This window comes from Lolium perenne, chromosome 4 (genome assembly GCF_019359855.2).
Source record: "Lolium perenne isolate Kyuss_39 chromosome 4, Kyuss_2.0, whole genome shotgun sequence".
Taxonomy (NCBI): domain Eukaryota; kingdom Viridiplantae; phylum Streptophyta; class Magnoliopsida; order Poales; family Poaceae; genus Lolium; species Lolium perenne.
Window position 1 is genome coordinate 375,402,605 of NC_067247.2, and position 20,180 is coordinate 375,422,784.

Here is a 20,180-nt window from a genome sequence, read left to right on the forward strand (position 1 = left end):
TTTTTGCTACTTTGGTACATTATGGTAGCAAAAGTGGGACTAAGGTATACTGTGACACGTGTCACGATCTAGGCGGTCCAATCGAGCTCATCCAAGGGCTGTCCACCCGGGGGATTAGAATTCTAATCCCCTGGGGGACGCTCAGCAGTCCCCTATCCGTATATATTTGTTTACGTTGGTCGAAATGGTCGAAACTGACCACACGTCCATTCAAACAGAGCTGCCCCCTAGGTGCACGATGCAATTTTTTGGGTTCACATTGTTTAATTATAATTTACATAGTGATAAAAAGAAAATATAAAATACAGTATAAAAACTAAAAGCCCTAGCCTAATCCTCATTGTCATCATCGAGCACGATGAAGTCCGGTACCTATCACGGCCAGTTGGCAACCAGCGGAACACACATCGGTGCCGTCGGTGGTGGAGGTGGAGGAGCCCACGGGTTGAACGGCGGAGGTACAGGAGGCGGCGGCAGCGATACCTGTTGTAGGGTTGTTCCTCTGTGAGGCCAGGTGGCATGAACTGGATGAATTGGGTGGCGTACCGGAGCAGCGGCAGCTGCACCGCTCGGTCCACCTGCGAGACGAGGAGGCCGAGCCTCTCAATACCCTCGTCGGTCATGGTCGGCGGGAAGTCAAACTTCCGGCCCTCCTTCATGGCCGTCCGGCAGTCATGGAAGACGTAGGCGATGAAGTCGTAGCTGTCGTCCTTCGCCTCCTCGTTCTGGTAGGCCAGCGTTTCATTGTCGTCCTCATCCTCGTTGTCGTTGTCCTGTGGAGGCGTCGGCAGGTGCCGTGTTCGACGATGAGGCGGCGGCGGGTGCGCGAACGGGAAATCTTGGTCACCGAGGAAGCCCGCCTTCCTCCTCGGATCCTCCTCGGTATGGCGCCAGTTGTGCCACTGATTTGAGCTAATGGCGAAGTTTGGATCGTCGCGGAGGTCCGGCGGTAGGTAACCCGCCTATTCCGAATCTTGGTGCTCCTCTCCGGCTCGCGACGAGGCACCTGCGGGACAGGCACCCGACAATAGCTGAGCCGCCGGCCGCCACCAGGAAGGTGCACGTCGCTCCAGCGATCGCACACCACCTAGTTGGCGTGCAACACCCGCGCCATATCGACGGGGAGCAACACCCTTTTCGCCCGCGCGTCTTTCTTGGTGCCGCTGCCAGACGCCTTGGAGTTTTGCTTTTTCTTTCCCATGGTGGATGCGGCGGCACGCGGTGGTGAGCGGACATGTTGGTGGTGTGGGCAATGGCAGGGACAATGCCCGTCGCATTTTAAAGGACGGACACGCGCGGGAGACGATGCCATTGATAACGAAGCCTCTTGCAGAGACACCGAAGCGATGACTGCAGAAGCGACAGCCGCGGAAGCGATGCGCTCGAAATAGGTCGCTGCGAAGCGGGCCCTGGGAAAAGCGCGCGAACACTCGGTGTAATCGCGCAGCGTCCGCAGAGATGCATCCAGACGCAAATATGCGCCGCATTTGCGTCTCCGCAAACGGCACAGTCACTATGCGTTGGACCATTGGCTCCCAGACGAATTTTTTGACCACGCGGTTCGTTTCGTCGTCCCGTTGGAGATGCTCTTACGTTAAGGTTGAGATAAACTCCATTCTCAAACGAATCACGGTAATAGGACTCTTGAGATGAACTGACGTTGTTGCAGTCAGTAAGAGCATCTCTAGCAGAGCCCGTAAAAACGTGAACTGAAAAAATGTAGTTCAGTTCACCAAATTCGTCTTTATGTGTCGTAAAACGCTGGTGCAGAACAGAGCCCGTAAACCAATTCTGTTTTTCATACAGGCAGGGTATTTCATAGAATTCAAATGCAGGACATACAACAATGGATTATAATTAATCAAATAATCATCCAAATTATTACAACACATAAACAATAGTCTGTACCAAATTATTACAACAGTTTTGGGAAAATTGAACAAATGAAAAATGTCTCAACTAAATTACAACAATTCTCGGAAAATTGGACAAATGAACAAATATCTCAACAATGATACATGTGACAAATAAATGAATGAAATGGTAGGATCAAAGGCGACGGCCATGTCGCTGCCAGTGGTGCATCTTCAGATCATAAACGAGCTGGGCATGGATACTGGCATTCTCAATCTGCCGATGAGTTTCAAGGAAAACTTCAATGTGATCCGGATTGCGTTGGGGTTCCACTCGGGTACCAACGTTGTCATAGAATCAGGGCAAGCTCAATTCTCTTTCATCCTCGGTGATCATGTTGTGAAGAATCACACAACATGTCATGATATTGACAACGGTGTTTTTGTCCCAAAATTGGGCTGGGCCACGAACAATGGCAAACCTAGCTTGCAAAACACTGAAAGTTCTTTCAATGTTCTTGTGAGCTGCTTCTTGAGCTTTGGCAAATTCAGCTTCTATTCTATCTTGGGGATCCTTGATAGACTTAACAAAAGTTGCCCAATTCGGATAGATGCCATCGGCTAGGTAATATCCCATTGTGTACTCATTGTTCATGACCTTGTAGTTGCAAGTAGGTGCTTCCCCATTTGCTAATTTGGCAAACAAAAGGGATCTTTGCAGCACGTTGATGTCATTGAGTGTTCCCGGTGGACCAAAAAACAATGCAAAATCCACAAATCTTGTGATGCAACGGCCTCAAATACAATGGTTGCATCTTTGCTCTTGCCACAGTACTGTTCATGTAATGCCTTTAGACAATTCTTCCATGTCCAATGCATACAATCAAGACTACAAAGCATGTCAGGCCAACCTCTTTTCTCATTTATCTCCATCAATCATTTGGTGTCATCCTCATTGGGAGCTCGGAGCTAGGTTGGCCCAAACAACTTGATAATCATGCGAGCAAACCTGCGCACCGACTCCGATGTAGTATCTTCGCCAATTCGAACATACTCATCGATGTAATCCGCAGGGATGCCATACGCAATGACCCTCATGGCAGCAGAGATTTTTTGGAACACGCTGAAACCCATCACGCCGGCGGCATTTCTATGTTGCTTGAAGTAATTCGAATTGGCTTCGCATGCCTTAATTATTCTGATGAACAAACTACACCGCATGTGATACCTCCTACGGAAGAGATGGGGCGGATAGGTAGGTATCTCGGCGAAGTAGTCCTCCATCAGCTACTCGTGGCCGAGCAGGCGATATCGGTGGATGTGGTTTCGGCCCAGCACCGACCCGCGCATCCGATTCAGCAGCTTCGCGCGGTCCTCCAGCTCCTTGACGGAGAGGAGGAGCATCGTGGCCTCCATCTCGTTGTCCTGCAGAAGCTCGTCGAGGTAGGAATCATCCGAGCTCGACGAATCCGACAGATCGACATCGACGAAGTCGTCGTTGGAGCTCATCCTCGATTCGGACGGCGCGGCGGCGGGGGCGGCACCCGGAGTTGGGCGAGGAACAACGGCGGGGTACGTGCGGGGCGACCTATAAGTATCCGGGATGCGAGGCTCGGGCGAAGCGGGCAGTGCGGCGGCGGAGTGTGGTGGCGGCGCGGGGACGGAGAGAGCGAGCACTTGCGTCAACTAAAATTTCAGCGCCCCCTAGATATGGATCGAGCGGTCGGTTCGCTTGATCGACCCCTACAAATACAGGCCGATTTGGGTTTTTGGTCTCGGTCCGAAAAAAGTTTTTCGGTTTTGGCCTTTTACGGTAACTGATCGGCACCATTTTTCAACCTGAACCCCTAAATTGACGGTTATTTTTCGGTTTTGGCACGTTTACGGGCTCTGCTAGAGATGCTCTAACTAAACAGTATCTAGTATCTAGTGTCTTACCCTGATCATGCATGTAATATGGTATTTCTTGGATGACAGACTACTAATGTTCAACAGTTTTTGCTACAGCAGATTATACGGTCATAAGCGCGTGAGCTACTAATACCGGCTAAATGACACCACGAGCTATCTACTACGTATGATCGATGATGCGACTGCTACCAGTAATACTCGTCGCGAGCGGTTAGCTTCACTGCAATCCATAGATACAGTAGCCTGGTATCACTCTCAGTCTCAGCACGAACAGGATAAGAAGAATCAGGATCAGTCCTTCTGCGCGATGTATTCATAGGCACCACCGGGAGAAGAAGTGCCACATCAAAATTATAGAGATATACAGGTTAGTAGCTTAGCACCATGCTACACCACACATAGCAAAACAGATCAAAACATCCATTGATCAAACCTGCTAGTTTCCGTCAATCTTTCCGTAGACCTGCAACTCTGCATCTATATTATCCGCATCGTGTCACCGTTATGATCCCATACACAAAGTCTGTACTGAGCAAAGAACGATAAACAAAACATCTGGCACGCCTTCCCATGGACCAAATTGTAAACAATAGGGTTTGAAAAGCTCAAGACCAAAGGCAGCCATTTGGACATCACAGAAAATAAGAATGTCTCTCATAGAGAAGATTGCACAGGTTGAGATCAACTCCATTCTCAAACCAAGAACATTGCATTCACTGGTAACAGAACACTTGTTGAGACTAGCTTACAATTGCAACCAGTAAGTAGACTATCTCTAGTATCATACCCTAATGATCACGCATGGAAGATGACAATTCTTGGACGGCAGCCCTGCATAATACTACCTCCATTCTAAAATAAGTGCTGCAGCTTTGTCTAGACCGTATCTAGATAAAACTGTGACACTTATTTTGGAACAGAGGAAATACATGACTAGCTAATGCTTGGCAGTTGCTAAATCATATTACGGTCGCATGCCATAGCATTACAAACAAAATGATACAACGAGCTATCTAGGATCAGTGATCAAACTGCTGCCAACATTACTTGCTGCCAAAAGTTCACTTATCCACACGGGTAGTTTGGTATCATTCCCAGCATGAACAGGATCGGGTGAGTCAGGATAACAGATCAGTCTGTCGTCTGTGCAATGACTTCATAGGAACTGCACTAAAGACAAACATGTCATGACAAAACAAAACAAAAATTATATGCTTGCTATAGAGAACCTCACGTCTAGCGAAAGGAAATCTTGATCAAGACAAGACAAGATTGTTACCTTTACAAATATGACTCCAGTTATGCTTTACCGACTGAACCTCCAAGAAGGCGCAAGCGCTCTGCTTGATGGAGCATCGTCAATAGAGTGCAGGAGATCCTCGGCCCTTCTGATTTGGTGTGCTACTTTCTCCACATCCATCAAAGCCTCACAAACAGTGTCAGGAGATGGAGGCTGAACTGATGCATGCTCAGTTGAGGTCTTGAGCTTTTTAAAACTGGCGAGACCTGATTGGCCATTGGTAAGGAAGTAAGAAGACTGTCCAGAATTGGCCATTGTAGACGTCGGGCAATCTGCTTGGCTGTTCATGCAGTGTTCATCGGTTTCATCGGGTGCAAGTTGCGCTATTGGATATCTGGCCTCTAGAGACGTATCAAGCTCTTCATTTCTGCATTTTTGCTGCTCCTCCTCACTGCGCCTTTGACTTTTCATGGAGCGCCTGACATATGTATTGGCTAGATGTTTTACATCTCGGTCCATCGCTTCCTTCGTGGTAACAGATGATCCATTCAAGCACTTCCGTAATTCCTGCATCCCTGTGTCAAATGATCCATTCAAGCACTTCTGTACTTCCTTGATGCAACCATAAGATTGCTCGATGTCCTCATCTAAGCTGCTACTTCCTGTATCTGTATACCAATAGTAAACAAATATTATGGTGTGCTGCAAAGACAGTTGCTCTAATTTAATGTAACTCTAGATGAACAATTCAAAGGAAAACACAAAGTAGATTTAATTCTAAGAAATGCAGCACATGAAAACCTATTTGAGGGAGGTATCAATGAAGCAGGGTCCGCCACTGGGGTTCAGTAAACCGGTGAAACCTCCGTCTTCACGAAACTGTTCTCAAACCGGTCCAGGCTGGTTTTCTTTAAAAAGGCAGCACCGGGGCAGAAGGGGCAATCCGACGAATGTAAGATGGCCAGAGGGCACAAGCGCGCCCTGGTGCGCGTCCTACGATGCCTCGGGATCCATATGAAGACCTTGATCTGGACCGGCACAAAAGTGTCCCAGTTCAGTTCGTGGAGAGGGGCCGCGGTCCGTGCTGTGAAGGAGGCGGTACGCATCGCTTGTCTCTAAACCTGTGGGTGCGCCCCCAACGAGCGCACGTCTGTCCGGCACAGCACAGGCGTGGGACGGTGGCGGGCGAGGGCGTCTTCAAGCATGGCGAAGTCCGCCGCGGCGGCGGGAGAAACGCGATCGCACCGGGCAAGGCCGGCGGCACCCACACGCGTACCAGCGGCAACCATCGCATCCGCATCCAGGCAGTGGGAGAACGCGTGGGAGAACGCGTGGGAGAACGCAGAGGGGAGAGCGGCATGAAGTGGGCCCACAGAGGTCCAGTTATCCATCTAGAAGGAGGTTGTGCTACCATCCCCCACTCGCACAGAGGTGATGAGGTATGAGATCTACGAAGCTTCTCCAAAGAGGTGTCGTGGGATGCGGCTCCCCCACAAGTATCATTGTCAGATCCACACAGTCCATGGATTTTCCTCACCCATGAGTAGTCAATAGACATTCTTGAGCAGCAGACATGTGTTTTGCGTCCCAAGATCAATCAGGCCCAAGCCACCCTCGGAACGGAGCCGGCAAGCAGTTTCCCATGACACCAAGCAATCTCCACCGGAGCAGGTGGCAGCAGAACATGGAGCAACGAGGTTTGTCCATCCGAACGAGCGTGCCCTTAGGGACGGGCAGCGCAGACGTGGCAAACGACGGCAGCGCAGAGAGCACAGCGGTGGTGAGTGTCAGCCTGCTGCCAGGGTCAAGAGTGGGTAGCCGCCAACTAGGGATATGCGCCGCAATTTTCTCAGCGAGGAAGTCTAGCGCGTTGGCGGGTAGCTTGCTGTCTGACAGCGGCAAGCTTAGGTATGTCTGGGGAACGTCGAGATGGAGCACCCTAGAATCGCCGCAAGAGAAGCAACATCATTGGCGGGCACACAGATGGGCACAAACGTGCTCTTGTGGTAGTTGATAGTTAGCCCGGTCGCGGCGGGGAAGGTGTCCACCTCCGACCGAGTCGCTCGCACAAGGATCAGAGTGTTGTTTGCATACTGGATCACGGGGCAGGGGAGGTCGTCGACGATGGGGTGGAGCAAGCAGTGACCAGCTGTCGCAAGAGCCCGGCCACGATCAGGTAGAGGTAGGGTGATAGCGGGTCACCCTGGCGCAGGCCATTCTTGCACTCCATCCACCTCCCCGGGACACCGTTGAGAAGAACGGCAGCCTTCCCCGAGGTCAAGAGCCCGCGAATCCAAGTGCGGAACAACGAGCCGAAGCCGCAAGCCTCAAGGATAGCGTCGAGGGAGCACCAGTTCACGGAGTCGAACGCCTTCTTAAAGTCCTGATTGAGGGGAATGGTAGGGGCTTCACGGAGGCAACAGCACTGCGCGAGCTCTGCAGCGTACAAGAAGTTGTCAACAATGCAGCGTCTAGCAATGAAGCAAGACTGCTCAAAGGCGACAAGCTGCTCGATGAACTGCTGGAGTCGCGTCGTAAGGATGCGGGTGATGATCTTCATGACGCAATTCTGAAGGGAGATGGGGCTGAAACCATCCGCAGTGACTACCTCCGCGGTCTTGGGGAGGAGCGCAATAAAAGCCTGGTTGACGCCAGAAAGGTGGGCGCCACCGCTGTGGAATTCCGTAACAAAGCTCATAAGGTCGCCCTTCACCACTGGCCAGAAGGCCTTGAAGAACGCGGGACCAAAGCCGTCGAGACCAGGGCTGCTGTCGGAGCGCATCGACCAGAGGGCTTTCTTCAGTTCCTCCTCAGAAAAAGGAAGCTCGAGAGCGGACAACCCAGCAATCAGGGGCAGTAGCGCAGCGAGGTTAGGATCCCAAACAACGGGCGACGTTGTCCCAAGAAGCGCCAAGTAGAAGGCATGTAGTACCCGCTCCTTATCAGCATGATTCATCACGGGATGACCATCGGATGGAGGACCTTTATTTGGTTCCGCCGCAAGCACGCAGAGGCATTCGCGTGGAAGAATGAGGTGTTCTCATCCCCAAGCTTGCACAGCCGATATGTGTACCACTATTTTCCAGTAAGCATCGAGCTTTTGTACTCCGAAGATAGCTGCATCTTGACGAGGGAATGAAGGAGGGATTTAACACGAGAGTGCGCGAAATTCCTCCACCAGGTCCAGGAGGGAAATAACCTCCCTGCAGTTCGAAATAACCACACCGGGCCTGAGCCTAGACCTAACCCATTTCTTCAACTCTGCGCGGACCCATTTCAGCTTACGCGAAAGCCGATGGGCCGTACCGTCAATCTGATTCGATGGCCTGGCCCAAACATCCTCCACCAAGGCTCGATAGTCCGGGGAGACGACCCAGAATTTTTCGAACCGAAAAATCTGGGAGGCGGGAGCACAGGAAGTGGCCTCCACCAACAGCGGCAGGTGATCGGAGGTGTTGCGGACGAGCGAACGCTGCGTTGAATTGAACAACGCCTCGCTCCACTGGGGATTGATGAATGCACGGTCGAGACGCACAAGAGTGGGAACCTCCCCGTTCTTCGTCCAAGTGAACTGGCGATCGAGGAGCGGCAGTTCTTGGGGCACCAGCTCATCGATGACATCGTTGATCGCCTCAGGGGTTGCGGCGTCGAAGTGGTGGTTGTTCTTTTCCGATGCAGAGCGGGTCATGTTGAAGTCACCCACGAGGAGCCAAGGAAGGGTGCAGAGAGACGCGAGAGAGCGCAACTCATCGAGGAACTCTCCACGCAGGGTGGAGTCGCAGGGGGCATACACATTCGAAACCGCGAACCGCGATCCATCCAAGGTGAATTCCAGGAACGTGGTTAGGGTGAAGCGCAGCTCCATGTCGCAGACGTGGCCGACCAGGTCTTCACGCCATGCAGTGATCAGGCCACCGAAGGCTCCAACGGAGGCCTTGGACGCAAGGTTCCTGAATCCCAGCGGCAAGAAGGAAGAGGCTTTGGATGGCGAGACGTCAGTAAGCTTTGTCTCTTGCAGGCAAATGATGGAGAGGGCGTGAGCGGAGAGGTTGCGTTTGACGTCCGTGCATTTGCCTGAGTCGTTCAGGCCGCGAGTGTTCCAGGAACCAACGAACAGCTTTTTACACACTCTATTCCTATTCATACGAAACAGGGAGGGCAACAGGCTGCCTTAGCTCTAGATTTACACAAAGGAACAACACACACAACCCAGACAGCTGCAGATTCTACCACACTCACAGCAAAACGCAGCACTCACTCACGCTAGGTAGGGGACAGGGATCCCTGGCGGTACACGCAACGGCAAGCTGCAGCATGCAGCAAGCAGCGGTAGCAACACCACGACAAAAAGGGGCGGCCATCGCTGAACCGCAGCATGTAGGTTGCTCACTCATGGCCACCATCGGGCACCATCATCGCTGCGTCGAGCTGAAGAACTGCGCCGTCCAGCAGGAGCTGGCAAGCAGCAGACATCGACTTGATCTCCAGGCAGGTGAAGGGCGGCAGAACCACCGGGGGCACACTGCGAGTGCCCATCTTGGCCGCTTTGAGCTCTACCGCCATGTCAATAACCGACTTGCAGAGGGCGGGCGCCTTGCCCCTCATACGCGCGCTGGCGCGCACAGGCAGACAAGTGCGTGCACGTTTGCAGCGTTGCTCTGTGGGGGCAGGGACCGGCACGCCGTCAGCAGGCAGGGCCGCTGCAGCCGGTGGGGAGGCAGCGGTAGCGACATGCTCCATTGGAGCAGACGCAGGCGCGAACGAGGCCAGAGCGTCGGACACGACGGCGTCAGCCAGGACGTGCACCGAGACGGACTTGGAGACGCCCTTGATGGAGCCCACCGCACCAGAGACGACGTTGACATGGGCCAGCCCGCGAGGACCTGGCGCGTCAGAGCAGGCCATGGAACGCGGAAGTAGGCCTCGCCCTCGTCACCACGCACGACGAGGTGGAAGTAGACATCACAGGCCGCGATCCTGATATCGGGGGCACCGGTGAACCCGCCTGTGTTGATGGCAGCGAAGGGGACCCCGTCAGCACCAAGGCCGGAGGAATATCGAGGAAGACGTCATCGCTGACGGCTGGAGCTTGGCGCCCACCACCACCACCATTGGTGCCCTCGCCGCGGGGGAAGAGCAGGGCAAGCATCGTGTATGCCGCGCTACGCGGTGCATAGGCGTAGGGAGGGCCGCGAGGGCCGCTAGGACCATCGACGGGGCCACCGCTATGGTCACCGATGGCCGTTGGGCCCGTCGTGGCCGCCTGGGCCACCAGGAGGGGGTGGTGGAGGTGGGAAAGGGCCGTTAGCCAGCGGCCAACGGCGCAGGCGGCGGACAGGGATGACCGTGAAGACACCATCCGCGTTCTTGACATTCAGGTCCTGCGGGATGCAAGCGAAGTACTCGTACTTGGCGACGGTCACCACGGAGATGAACTCCCGACCGGTCATGCAGAGCTCGGCAACCTCCATCGGGTTCGCCATGATGACGTGGGACACACGGATGTGCGGACGGTTCCAGTGCTCAAACGGGAACGCAACGAGGGAGAGCACAACGTAGCCACCGTGGTTGAAGCGGAGACGGTTGGGCGCGTCCTCATGGCACTCGAGGTAGACATTGTGCTCTTCCGCCTGGAATGGGCTCCCGTTGGCGGCGAACTCGCGTGCGAAACACAACGAGTGTGGCTCCATGGGCGCTTGTTCCAGTTTCTGCCTCCATACCATGCGGGATCTGCATGAACAGAGCAGACTGGACGATCGGACCAGGCGAGGTGGCGTCCAGGTCGACATAGGCGAAACCGTGCCGCTCAAACGCGCGCATGTCAACGGGCAGCATGTACGCCTATCTGGTTCGACCCTTGATCCTATTCCTGTGAAACCGGAGATCAAATCCTAAATCTGCCAATTAAGATTTTACTTTGGACAAGAGTTTTGCAGCACTGGCAAGAAGCTGCATTATAGTGGTTGTTCTGAGGAAATGTCTACATTCAGCATGACAAGGTATGTGTGCTTGAAATTATAGTAAACTTGCGTTGACCATTGTGAAGTGTTTTAAGGGATGATGTTTCAACAGTTATTTCCAGGAAAAAGATTTAGTGAATGTCTCGATGGGTTAAGGATTTTCATTGACAAGGCTTGCCAGTAAATGTCAGACTGCACTGCTGATCGAGGGATTGCTAGTAGATAAGACTGGGGAGCTGCTGCAGATGAGGACTCTGATGAAGACGGACAGGTAAGAATAGAAAGGAGTCATTTTTTGGCGAAGAGCACTACGCTCAGGAGATGAGGAAGAGTCATTGGAAACAAGGAGGTAACACTAGTCCCATCATTTGCTGACTCCCGTTGATGGAAAGGGGGTTAGAGTTATCAACTCCTGAGGATATGCTTCATTCAGGAACATCCCTATTCACAAGGACAAGAGACAGCTTAGCTCTGCCCCTGCTCATTCTGTTAGAGCGAGAAGTTAAAGAGAGTTTTGTACAACGAGAAAAACACTCAAACACAGGCCACTAAAATGGCCAGCGCAGCACCCTACTTACAAGGAATGGGTTTGATTCGACATCTCCCACATCACAAAGCTACCTATCCAGATACTCAAAAATCAAAATGACCGATGAATGTTATCAGAATGGAGTCCTCCAGTATTGTCAACACAGGTCAAACCAACAGAACAGCTAATAAAATGTCTACATATTCGAGATAAAACCCTCAGTCATAACCTGATTTTTTCATGCATAGCTGAGAAGTTGATTGTGTTTATAACGCATAAGCGCAACAATCCTAGCACCACAACCAAACGTTTAGATGAGGGACCAACTGGCCAAATGGAGCAGAATCAGCTAAGATTCTGATTACTTTCCTGGTGCTGGGTGGTATGCTTCAAAATATGACAGACTACGCTATCACAATTGAAGAGCTGTATGAAAACCATATAGTTTATAGAAATCAGCAACTTAGTAAATACCTGGGTTCTCTGTGACCAAACGAGCAGTATACCAGCTTTCACCATTTTCCTGGCACAATAAAATAACTGTTAGTTCCAGAATATAGTGGAACGAAAATCTATCTAATTAAATAAATTAATGAAGTTATATAATTAATTGATACTAAATTCTCCTACCATGAAAAGCACATTTCTTTGTTTATATTATTTCCACCTTAGAGAAATTAATAATTGGTAAGGCATATCTACACACAAATAATCAAGGTTTTCAGTGTCAGGATCTTAGGTCAAATTATTTTTTGATTAACAGAATATCACGATTGTTGGATCAGCTTGTAAAACATGAATAGAAAGGTAGTGATAAGATCATGCTCGGAAATTTTCAAGATTGTCTCTGCTTTTCGCTTTTTATTTCAGATTGATCAGTTAGTGAATTTCACACGATAAGGAAAATATCTTCTTGAAACTGAAGTTTGGAAGCAAGTAACCAGCTCCATGATATAGTGCAAAAGTCTTGTGTTGCCACTTTTTTCCTTCGAGAAAAAGCAGAAGTCTTGTGTCTTGATGCATTGATAGAAAGATCTTGTACAGAAGGCCCCGACAGGCCAAAACCACATAGTTACAAAGCAACACCCTACATGCTAGGAGGCACAGAGAGAAGTGCCGCCAATCCAATTGGCCCTACTAATGCCCGCTATCTGGCCTCGGCCTAGATAGTGTCGAACAAGCTGGTAATGTTGGCCTGCCTGTTGTGAAAAATGAACGTGTTCCAATGCTTAGGATATTTCATCAGACACTGAATTATTATGCAGTTACCTTTGAAAGAGGAGCGCTCCACCCTTTTTCGAGGGACCAATCAAGCGCTGGCCTCAGGTCATCAACATCGGCTTCATAACATCCACCTTCACCTAGCGGTATTTCAGTACAAGCTATCTGAAGACAAGGACCAAGTAAAAATATATAATATAGCGCATATTAAATGTAATCGCCCAAACATAGCAACAAACATCTGTGCTGTAAAATACGCAATGGCGGATAGAAAAAGGAAACAAGTTTGTTATCACTAACAAAAAAAAGGCAAAGAAAAAGGTTACATTATGGACACAACAATAAACCATGTTTGCACCGAGAGAGTCAAATTGTTTGCTAGAAAAGAAGGCATGAACTTCTTTCGGATGCCATACCCCTCATACTTTGGCTGAAGTTTGCCTCACTTTATTTTTCGTTTATAGAACCAGAAAATTTTGGTACCTAGTCTTACCAGGCTATAACACTGGTAAGTGGGACGCAGGAACAAACACAAGTGGCATATTTATTGACAGATGTGATTCTTAGTTCCTCTCCCGGTGTTACGAATGAGAGTTTTCCTTTAAGATATGTTTGCGACCTTGGATTATGAATTTATGATTACTAAATGTTTGAGAAGTTGCAACTTCTCATCTTTCTCAGATTTGCATTATCACCGTGCAACGTGCATGGTCATGACACATCAATAGCTAGTGCAATCTTTGTGCAAATATACCAAAGACAGCTTGAAACAATGACTTGCATATAAACAAGCATAATAACTTCAGCAATCATTTTACTCAAATAAAAAACAATATTCATTCACGCTCCTAACAACTTCGCATGATTTTCAGGACGCGGCAAAAGAATACCCGAGTATATCACCATTTGAACAATAACATGACACTAGGTAAAATATTTTAGAATCTCTTCGAAGTGAAATTTGAATACAAATAACATAATGATGCTTATTTGCTAACCTTTCGAACAAAAAATAGTTAAGACGAGTTTAAATAACAGTGGATAACTATTTGCTTTCATGAAGAGCAGGCAATCGCCATTTTCCATTAACCATACTAAATACTTACCTTAACTTTGTCAACGCCCAGTAACTCAATAATTTTCCCAGTCCAGAAACAACTATTGTGCCACCAGTCAACCAAGTCACCTACTTTCCAAGGATTGATAACAACTGCTACAACATCCATCTTCTGGCCATACTCAGGAATATAATTATCCCCACACCACCGAGGATAAGGAGGTCGAAGCATGAGCTCCCTATTCTGACCTGCTTTCTGGCCTGCTTTCCGACAGTATTTTGGGGGAATTTCGTATAGTCTCTCCCAGCTCCTTCCTGTTAGTACATAAAAGGAATCATTTAGACGTATACAAAAGGAGAGGAGATTTGGTGCACCAGAGCACCAGTGCTCCTGGTTTTTTAAAAATGTATATTTTGTGTTTGAAAAATCATAAATTTTATTCCATGAATACATACACATGTCATAAATACTGGTGCGAAAGTTTCGTTAGAGATTACGCTGTATTTTGAGCTACAGAAAAAAGACAAATTCGTGGATGTATATGGGGATAGAAAGTCTTAGTTTTTTGTCAGAAATTTGTCTTTTTTGTATAGCTTAAAATATGGCATATTTTGCCCCGAAATTTCTACTGTATGTTTGTAATGTGTATATGTATGCACGTATTTAATTTCAGAATATTTGGAGTCTCAAAAATATTGTGTTTATTTTTTATAGAATCAGGAGCACTGGTGCTCATGTACCAAAAGCATTTTCCAATACAAAAGTAACAAAATTAGTTTTGACAGTCTCAGGTTATGTGCTGTTTACAGGTTGGTTGGCACAGCTTTACAGTGGTATCCCTATGTTTGCTTTTGGTACTAACATCCATCCAAAGTTTCACATGTTGATAGTTTGATAGTTAGCATTAAACTTTAGCTGTACTAAATCCGACAAAAATCATGAGGTTAATGAAGCTTGTGTTTTCAATATGTTAGTGCAGAAATTTGAGAACGTAAACAATATCTAGCAAAAGTGTAAACTGAAACTGCAAAGAAGCAGCTATGCCATATGTAGTACCTTTCCCATATGTTAAAGATAGCATATCATATGAAACAACAGTGTGGCACATGCGCACACAGAACAGAAGTCACTTCTGTTTATTTTTGCCCACTTAAGACAACGTTGCGTCTCATGGTTTCTATAATAGTTTGCACCAAATTCAACAATTTGGTCACTTGTTTCAGGAATTTAAATCCTTCTCTGAATGGCCTGACTGATTCCGGTAACCTAGCAAATTAGGGGTGTCTCCTGTGCGCTGTGGGCTGGGTTCGCTGGAGCTCCTTTGAAATTTAAGTAGGACAGACCATAGACCAGTTTATAGCTTAAATGCTGCAAAATTCAAGCCTGGTTCATCGGTCAAGCTACGAAAAATGAACCTTGGCTAAGCATAAGCTGCAAGGAAACGTATCCAGGAGGTGAAAGAGAGCTCAGCTACAAACTAAAAAAATTAAGTTCACTGTCAGTTCAAGATAGCCTTCACTGTAATAATCCGCATTATACTTCTCTTCAAAAAACTGAGCCAGGGAACTATACACAAACACCCAGACAAAGCTAGCACAGAAGATAACAAATACAATTATACAAATACAAATACAAATAAAAATATATACTATCGGTTCTCCATATGAAAATAATATATATGGAAGACATGGGATAGAACTATTCCTACTTACCTTCATCTGGAAAGTCCATATACTCCAACTGATACTCCGTGTGACCCTTCCTGGTACCGGTGATCTGGAAAGTAAATTGAAACGATTTAGTAATAGCCCATCTCATTATGCAAAAAATACCTTTATCCAAAAAAATGTGAATATATAAGTTGGAAAGCATGAGATGGATTTTCACAAAATAAGATTACCAGGCTATCACTCAAGAGTAAATTTATTTTCAAATGCACGCTTTATACCTTTTTTTACTGATGAAAACTAAAAAGGAGCCCACAATAGTACAAATCTCAGCACCAGCATTCTAACCCTTGGCTAGAATCATGCACCCCCAACTGGACCAAACCACCAAGACTCCAAGAGGTGGTTATCCTAAACAAAATATCAGCTGCTAAATGTCTACGCCAACACCCCCACGGGATGTGCCTTCTCTATGGTGGAGATTATGCCAGAAGTAATCCCGTGAAACCTTACAAATCCTGCCCTAGGGTGTCATCCTCACGTTTGGTGGTCATTTGTTAGTCATCAAGGTACGAACAAACACATGAGACATGTAATTATTTAGAAATAATCTGATCTACGGTGGCCACCATGGACCACACTTCGTCAAGCACTACAAGTACAAGTGCCACGCGTGTTGGTATACATATGGCCAGTATATAACATGAAAAGATGGACCTTCTCCTATATGAGTGTCCCTCTAGTCCTACCAAGGATGGTATACTACCTGGCACTCCTACCATTGTCAGGTTTGACGAGCTACGCCATGGAAGCAAGAGAGAAAAGAAATCATTCCAAGAGAAGTACAGGCAACTCCAGCTTTTGAGATTGAGCTATTACAGGCATAGTGGGAGATTTAAACAATTGGAGGGTGTCAAATAGAAGGTTTTGGCGTTGGGGTTGAAACTCGAACTTGGCTGGAAAAACCTTTATGATATAGTGCAAATTAGCAAACAGAACATAATATGAGAATGTCAAGATGAATCAGTAGTCTTTGGTCACACTATTTTCGATGAATTGGAGCACTGAATTGAAGCTATAGAATTAAATTATTCATTCTGGAGGACTTGTTATAGTGACCACAAAAAGTAAATAAATATTTTCATGTATAAAAGAACAGATGGGGTATAACCCAAGAAGCATCAATGCTAACAACAGAGAGATGTGTTTATGTATATGAGGACGCAACAGTTAAAGAGATTACTAGTTCAACCTTGCAACGGAACCATGCACCCCTGTAACCAGCTTCGAAGGATCTTAACTCTACAGCATCTCCAACTTTAAATGGAATTGTTAGGCCCATTCTGAGTCACCCAACTACAAAAGGAAAAGGTTGTGTCAACAACTCAGGAAGATCTTGTATAACCACATGCTCAAGTAAGTCAAGTAAAATGCATACATCAAATATCAACACTAGACAACATAATAGAATAGTTCTATCATGAGAGGTAACCTGAGGCTTAATTAGCAAAAGAGAGCAAAGTAAGCTCGGGATTAGGAAATTCGATCTTGAAAAACATTGCCAGTTTGCCTACTGGTTCAGTGGAGATGGCTCAGACGGCAAATGAGTGAAAGACGAGCTTTACTAGGTAAATTCCAAAATGGCATTGGATCATACGGCTGCCAAGTTAACGTCTTTTTACCAGGATTTTGCACTAATCTTTGAGCAGATGCATTTCAGTGAAATGTTCTTTGAAACAACCATAATCAACCGAGGCCACCCCCTACATGTACGATAACAGGACCGTCTGCTGGAACTTCGTTTCGCCAGGATTTTACGCTTTCCCTTACAGTACACATGTTCTGAAATGATATGTGATATATGCAACAACAGCAAGGGGGGCAAGCACCACTTTCCTAAGTATCCTGCCCTCCCCAGTCACCCTGTGTGTTAGATTGCATAACTGAAGATGTATCAACATTTCTGGATGTATGTGCTTAGCAATGCATCAAGGAGAACAAATCTAATCTTCGTTGCCCTCGACTATAACTCACAGTAAGCACTGAATCGTACATAGAGCACCGCACAAACCTCACCACGAAACCATTAAAAACACCAATGCCGACGGTGTGGAAGAATTTGGTGTGGCAATGACTACGGCTGGACTTACCTGGGTCTGAATCTCTTGCCGTTCCCGACTCGCCCCAAGCCTAGGTATCTCCGACGAACCTGAGACCGTGCACAAAGAAAAATGGATTGACACGAGAACTACTCAGCACGAAACATTGTTCAAACAGCGGAGCGGGGACGAAAAGAAAGATAGGGTTAGAGAAGATCTTATTCCCCGTATTGCGCAGTGGTTTACCTCGCCGGAAGGGGACAATGCCGGGGGCTTTTGCGGCCGCACGGCCGGCGCGTGGTGTCTTCCGCCGATTCGATTCTGTCGCCGAGTTCTTCAGGTGCGCCTCCTCCGGCCAGAGCCCCACGTGCTCTGAGCTGACCTCCTACCCTTCCTCCGGCCACCCCGCGCCACCTCCTCCTTGAAAAAATAAACCCCAGTCTCTGGAAACTGCTCGGTAACGCCCGCGTGTTAGGCCCCGTTTGGTAGCCTGGGCGCCTGTCTCGCATCGCCCAGCATTTTTGGGCCGTTTGGTTCCTAGGCTCACTCGCCTTCTTCCATAACATGGGTTTTAAAGCATATGTAGGACAGGTTCCGGAGGAACGCCTGGTTTGACAGTTTCTCTAGGGCTAGGCCCTAGCGAGACGAAAATCAATAACGCCGTTCGCGTGGGAGCTTCGCCTCGGCATGGCGGGAGAAGCTGAAATCCCAGCAGCGTTGCGCGGCAAAGGTAGGGGTAACCTCCCTCTTCGGTTACCCTCTCCATTAGTCCCCTCCCAAATTTTCCCTTCCCCAAATTTCGCACCATCGGCAGCGACCCAGATCTGGCAGCGCGCATCTCCCTTCGGTCTCCGGCGCCGAACCAGGGTCCTCTTCTCCAGCCGCGGCGGAGCCTGCGCACATCTGCGGCGGCTTTCGGGCGTGTCATTCGTCCACCATAACGGAGGTAAGGGAAAACTCCTATGCTCTACTGTAGTGTTAGATTCATGTTGGTAGAACTAGTTGGGTTCGATAAGATCGTTCGTAATGCATAAATCTTGTTTGATTAGACCGACCAGCTCCAGCTTGTGCATCACGTCGCAACACTCATCATTTGCATACAAGCCTGGATCCTGATTGTGCACAAGAGAGCAGTTAGGCATGCTACTTTTTCTCGTGTGACTTACGGTCCTATGTTCCAATGAGATCAGGAGAGGATTGCCAACCTAAACAACATCTACAATTGCAATGACGTAGAGGCTATCCAGATGCTACGGATGAGAAGATCCCCTTTCTATGCACTTGTGAAAACGTTCAGGGGTAGAGGACTGTTGCTGATAGAATCCACACCACTGTCGAAGAACAAGTCGCAATGATTCTTCATGTCGTCGGTGATAACCAGAGGTTCAGAGTCATCCATAACACATTCAGGCGATCCACGGAGACTATCTCTCGGTACTTCCATCAGGTGTTGTACGCAATTGGGGAGCTCAGAGGTGAAATGATCAAGCCAGCATCAATGAACACACCAACCAAGATCCAGAACAGCTACAGGTGGTTCCCCTATTTCAGGATGAGTACAAAATCATGTTTCTTCTACCTATCAGATTTGTGGTACTGTCAGAAACATGACTGTGTGCTAATTATTTTACATGATTGCATTGGGGCTATTGATGGTACTCATGTCACTGTAAAGGTACCGAGGTCAATGCATGCAGCATTCCGCGGGAGGAAGCACTACACCAGTCAAAACGTGCTAGCAGCTGTGGATTTCGATATGAGGTTCACCTACGTGATTGTTGGGTCGGAGGGTTCAGCTCATGATGCAAGCATCCTGACCGATAGCTTGTCAAGACCTGATGGGTTGCAAATCCTTGACGGTAAGTTCTACCTTGGAGATGTTGCATGCCGACCTGGAATTCTACCTCCCTTCAGGAAAACAAGGTACCACCTCAACGAGTTCTCTGTGAAGCACCGACCTCTAAATGCGAGAGAGTTGTTCAGACACTCAGGCCTTAGAGTCACCATTGAGAGGGCCTTTGCTGCATTGAAGAAACAGGTTCAAGGTCCTTGACCAGAAACCGTTCCACACGCTTGACACTCAGGTAAAGCTGGTCCTTGCTTGCTGCATTCTTCACAACTGGATCCTAGCTAGGTTGGGGTGAGGATGAGTTCTTCGAAGAGGTTGTCACTTTTGATGAAGTAGAGACCGGTCATGGCGTGGACGCAGGCGACAATGATGCCTGGAAGGTGAAGAGGCAAGAGTGGGCAACCGCAATGTGGGAAGCCAGAGGCAACACCACCATCTGAGAAGAAGTGAAGAAGTGAAAACGTGAAGAAGAAGAACCCCTATGACCCCATGTTTCTCTAACCCCTTTCCGATCCCCGTATGTTGAACGACCCTGTTATGATAAACTGCAATTCGTAGTAGCTAGGGAGCATCGTGTTATGAACTACCATTCGTACTAGCTAGGGCGTGAACCCCCTATGATGCTTCATAAGTTTGCAACTATCATGAACTGTGCTTTATATGTGATGGGAGGTGAGAGCATGGTAAGGCTACCCGTCGTAGAAAAGAGGTAACCTTAGGCATGCATGGATGGTACCAAACAAGCCTAATAACATCTCCATCGAGATTTAGGCTTGGCTGCAGGCAAACAAAC

General features: G+C 48.2%; 2 protein-coding genes across 3 annotated transcripts; one reads left to right on the forward strand and one right to left on the reverse strand.

Moving 5' to 3' along the window:
* Positions 1-4,439: 4,439 nt before the first annotated feature.
* On the reverse strand, positions 4,440-17,970 carry LOC127325700 (uncharacterized). 2 transcript variants are annotated; one of them, XM_051352512.2, is made up of 9 exons: positions 17,785-17,970; positions 17,590-17,648; positions 16,692-16,795; positions 15,485-15,548; positions 13,821-14,086; positions 12,763-12,879; positions 11,968-12,016; positions 5,044-5,672; positions 4,440-4,929 (listed from the first exon to the last, which is right to left on the reverse strand). In XM_051352512.2, exons 3-8 carry the CDS (start codon positions 16,779-16,781, stop codon positions 5,071-5,073), a joined length of 1,188 nt encoding a protein of 395 aa, XP_051208472.1. In that variant the 5' UTR covers positions 16,782-16,795; positions 17,590-17,648; positions 17,785-17,970; the 3' UTR covers positions 4,440-4,929; positions 5,044-5,070. The 2 variants fall into 2 exon arrangements, with proteins under 2 accessions (XP_051208472.1, XP_071675597.1); XM_071819496.1 differs by having other exon boundaries at positions 4,440-4,934.
* A 919-nt stretch (positions 17,971-18,889) lies between these two features.
* On the forward strand, positions 18,890-19,827 carry LOC139830323 (uncharacterized). Its single transcript, XM_071818332.1, has 2 exons — positions 18,890-19,576; positions 19,669-19,827. Exons 1-2 carry the CDS (start codon positions 18,890-18,892, stop codon positions 19,825-19,827), a joined length of 846 nt encoding a protein of 281 aa, XP_071674433.1.
* The last annotated feature ends 353 nt before the right edge of the window (positions 19,828-20,180 follow it).

Excerpts from the sequence above, each read along its gene's own strand:
- LOC127325700 (XM_051352512.2), bottom strand. The coding sequence starts at position 16,781 with ATGGGCCTAACAATTCCATTTAAAGTTGGAGATGCTGTAGAGTTAAGA. Across the intron at positions 14,087-15,484 it reads TATGGACTTTCCAGATGAAG|GAAGGAGCTGGGAGAGACTA; the intron begins GTAAGTAGGAAT and ends ATGTACTAACAG. Across the intron at positions 5,673-11,967 it reads TTTGGTCACAGAGAACCCAG|ATACAGGAAGTAGCAGCTTA; the intron begins GTATTTACTAAG and ends ATTGGTATACAG.
- LOC139830323 (XM_071818332.1), top strand. The coding sequence starts at position 18,890 with ATGATTCTTCATGTCGTCGGTGATAACCAGAGGTTCAGAGTCATCCAT. Across the intron at positions 19,577-19,668 it reads TTGCTGCATTGAAGAAACAG|CTAGGTTGGGGTGAGGATGA; the intron begins GTTCAAGGTCCT and ends ACTGGATCCTAG.